This window comes from Panthera onca, chromosome A1 (assembly GCF_046562875.1).
Source record: "Panthera onca isolate mPanOnc1 chromosome A1, mPanOnc1 haplotype 2, whole genome shotgun sequence".
NCBI lineage: Eukaryota > Metazoa > Chordata > Mammalia > Carnivora > Felidae > Panthera > Panthera onca.
Genome location: NC_138339.1, coordinates 147,867,347 through 147,871,411, shown reverse-complemented (window position 1 = coordinate 147,871,411; position 4,065 = coordinate 147,867,347). Strand labels below are relative to the sequence as shown.

Genomic DNA, 4,065 nt, shown 5'->3' with positions numbered 1-4,065 from the left:
CCATGGAAGCAGAAGGGAGGAGTGAGCAGGGTAAGCAGAAGAAGGGGCGACTTTGCAGCAGCCTGTGGCCCGAGGGCTACCCCGCCGCTGGGACTCTGACCTCCACGGTGGGTGAGTGAATCTCTGGGGTGGTCCTGAGGAGGCAGCAGGTGAGGGGGCTCCATGCTTAGGCTCCTGGGGGAGGGCATGGCTCCCCACAAGGAAGGCAAGAAGGGGAGATAAAAATCAGCCTCCAGAATGCTAAAAACCTTGGGCATCTTAGCAAGCACAGGGAGGGACAACGTCTTCGTTTGACAGACTGGACCCGCAGCCTTGGCATTGATGGACTGCTGAACAGCACACATGGTGGTGGGGCAGAGGCGAAGCTGAAATCTGGTTCCTCATCCCTGACCTCGTGGTTTGCCCACTGCACTGCCTCCTCTGAGATGGGCATCTGGAGGGGCCAGGGCTTTGGATCCCAAGAGAGCAGGGGACCACCAGTGGCTCAACGCGTGTGTCCCCAAGGTGGACAGTTGAGCCCCCGGTGGGAGCTGCTCCTTCGGTCCCCATGGGGATGGGTGCCTCAGCTCCAGACATCTCCTTTTCTCAGTGTGTGCCTTCCAGGTGTTTCCTTTCGCTCCGTGTCCTCTCTTCCCCGGCTGGCTCTCAGACTAATTAGTGTGGGGGCTTAGTGAGCCTGCAGGGAGGAGAGTCAAGCCTTTCCCACGAGCTCAGGTTCCTGCAGCCCGGTGGCCGGGCCAGGGCCGGGCCAGGGGAGAAGATGAAATGTAGGTGAGGGGAGGGTGTGTCTGAGTGGAAGAGGGAGGAATGTTTCATCTTCCCAGGTGAAGAAGGGTGGAGGAGGATGGGAGCAGTCTAGGGAACGTAGACATTGAACATGAGCCTTGAGAGCAGGAAACAAGTCACAGGTGTCCTACAGATCTGGACAGTTTGTTACTGTGTCAGAGCAAATAAGAGCCCCAGAGGGTGAGACCCAGAAGGACAGTACATGCTCCCAGAGAGGCGAAAGGCACACGGAGGGACACGTGTTGCATGGGAATGTTCCATGGGCCTGGACTTACAGGAGGCAGAAGTGCCCAGGGTGAGAAGTGAGGCTCAGGGGTGACAATGTAGGTGGAGATCCCAGAATAAGCGCACTCAGAGATGAAGTGGGGGCTCAGGCGGAGCCGGATCCAGCTCCTTAACAGAGCTGAGGGGTTTTGGGGGGTGGGAGGCAAAGGGGATCTGGGCGGACCGGCATCCGAGGTTCCGGATGGACGGATGGGTCCACCCCACACAACCTCTCCCCTCCCCTCCATCCTCAGACATGAGCCCTCGGCCCTACAGGAACCTCTCTGGTGTAGGAGTGCGGAGACCACGGCTTTCCCCACAAGGTGCACAGAGGGGTCGCCCGCACTCCAGGCGCCGCCACCGAACCACCTTCAGCCCAGCGCAGCTGGAACAGCTGGAGGCAGCCTTTGGGAGGAATCAGTACCCTGACATTTGGGCCCGAGAGGGCCTCGCCCGGGACACAGGCCTCAGTGAGGCGAGAATCCAGGTGATGCCCCAGGATCCCCCACTTCTCCTGGGAAGAAATGTAGATTTGGTGCTCAGGAGCTATTGGGGTATAAATTCTCATATGGCATTATAACCCAAACCTAAACGTTCCCCAGAACATGGCCTCGCCCAGCAGTCAACATAACCTCACCTAAAATGAGACTGTCCCTTGAACGTAACCCTAAGCTCTAACCTGATTTTCAACACCCTACCCTCAACCTTCATAGGAATGTGAATCCTGAGCACTTGGATGTCCCAGTAGGTTAAGCCTCTGACCTTTGATTTCAGCTCAGGTCATGATCTCATGGTTTGTGGGTTCAAGCCCCAGGGCCTGCTTCAGATCCTCTGTCCCCCCCCCCCCCCGCCCCTTCCCCACTCTTTCTCTCTCTCAAAAATAAACAAAACATTTTTAAAAATAGTGATGTGAATTCCAACAGAAATTCAATCTTAGCGTTTGCATGCATATGTACCCTTGTCCCTAACCATGGCCTTGAGACTCAGCCAGCCTGATGTGCCTTTCATCCGAACCATAGAAATCATCTTAAGTATAAAGCCGCCACCCTAAATCCAGCTGTCTATAACAATAAAATTCGTCTCTAATAATCCTAGGGGAAGTTTCCTATTCTCTGTGGAGGGAAGATGCCATTGTGTCATATTGATCTCTTTCGTGTTGGAAGTTGATATTCTTAATTCACCCAAATTCATAGTACGGCAAATTTAGACACAGGTTGGGAGTGATGGTGTGGGTCTTGCTTTGTTAATCTAGGCCCAGCTGGCCTATGCCTTTGGGAAGAACTGTACTTCCTCTGCATGGTCAGAGAGGCTTATGCTCTGTACCTGAAGCTTCTGTCATTGAAGGGGAGGGGGGGCTCTGATGTGACAGGGCCACCTATTTGAGAGAGAGGCGTTGATGTGGCTATTCTTCCCCTTCCTCAGGTCTGGTTCCAGAACCGCAGAGCTAAGCAGAGGAAGCAAGAGCGGTCACTGCTCCAGCCACTGGCCCAGCTGTCTCCTGCCACCTTCTCTGGTTTCTTGCCCGAGTCCCCTGCCTGCCCCTACTCCTACCCAACACCACCTGCACCCATGACCTGCTTCCCTCACCCCTACAACCATGCCCTTCCCTCTCAGCCCTCCACAGGCAGTTCCTTTGCTCGGCCCCACCAGTCTGAAGACTGGTACCCCGCCTTGCACCCAACTCCTACTGGTCATCTGCCTTGTCCCCCACCCCCAGCTATGCTTCCCCTTAGCCTTGAGCCACCAAAGTCCTGGAACTAAGGTTGAACAGGAGCTGATAAGGTAATCTCCCAGCCTGTGGCCCTGGTGAAATTCAGGGAAAGCTGGGTGGCTTCCCTTCCTTCTAAGGATCAAGTAGAAATTTGGTGATGGGCAGCTCAGAGATAGGAATTTAAAAATGGGAGATCTGAAGAAGGCATCCTGAGGTGATTAGTTGAGGGAATGTGGGGAGGTGAGTCTACTAGAAGATACAGATAAAATGCTCAGTGGAGGTAACCAGGTAGAAGGGTGGTATTGATGATGGAAGCAATTGTTGCCACTGGTGAATGGAAATTAGTGAACGTGATACAACTTTCGGGGTTTCATTAATTGACATCACAATTGAAGATCTGCACCCAGCAGTTCTAACTGATTTCAATACGGCTTTTGATTTAAAGTCTACCTGCTCTTCTTTCCCCCATCACCCACTCCCACCACCCAAATCAGTCATTAACTTTTCTTCATTAATGTTCTAGAAATATCTCTTGAATTTCATCTTTCCTGGCCCCATATCTTCTAACTAATCCTCCTCAATAACTCCCTTAGCTCCAGCCTTTCCCACTGCCACCAGACCCTGCAAATCTAATCATCACAGATCTGCTCTCCAATGTCTTATAAAAAAAAATAAACAAATAAGATCTGAGTCTCCAATGTTACCTTCAACCTGACTCTTAAAATCAACCACGTGTCAGGGCACCCGAGTGGCTTGGTCGGTTAAGCATCCTACTTCGGCTCAGGTCGCGATCTCATGGTTGGTGGGCTCGAGCCCTGCTTCGAGCTCTGTGCTGACAGCTCAGAGCCTGGAGTCTACTTCGGATTCTGTGTCTCATTTCCTCTCCACTCCTCCCCCACTTGTGCTCTGTCTCTCAAAAATAAATTAATGTAAAAACAAAATTTAATCAACTGCATGTCATAACATATGTGGTTGCTGATAGAGAAGAAACATCTGATTAGGGCTGATTTTCCAAAACGCCATTGTGAGTCTTAAGGCTCGCAAGAGGTCATTCCCAGGAAAAAAACCAGTGGTGAAGTGCCCTGACCTGAGCCCTCCTAATAGAAACATGGTGTGGCCTAGCTGGTGGCACCATTTATATACCATATGGCTAATAATGTACTTATTTTACTCATAATTTACTTACTTATACATAAGCCTACCTCGCTTACTGTTAGACTTATAGAAAAATTCTGAGTACATAAGCCCCAAGGGCTTGGATATTCATGTTATTTGTAGTTTTATATATAAGCCTGGAGTAAAAC

The 4,065-nt window shown here is 51.5% G+C and overlaps 1 protein-coding gene across 1 annotated transcript; it reads left to right on the top strand.

The window, feature by feature from the left end:
• On the top strand, positions 1-3,398 carry PROP1 (PROP paired-like homeobox 1). The gene is made up of 3 exons (XM_060634002.2): positions 1-111; positions 1,305-1,537; positions 2,473-3,398. Exons 1-3 carry the CDS (start codon positions 3-5, stop codon positions 2,809-2,811), a joined length of 681 nt encoding a protein of 226 aa, XP_060489985.1. The 5' UTR covers positions 1-2; the 3' UTR covers positions 2,812-3,398.
• Positions 3,399-4,065: the final 667 nt, after the last annotated feature.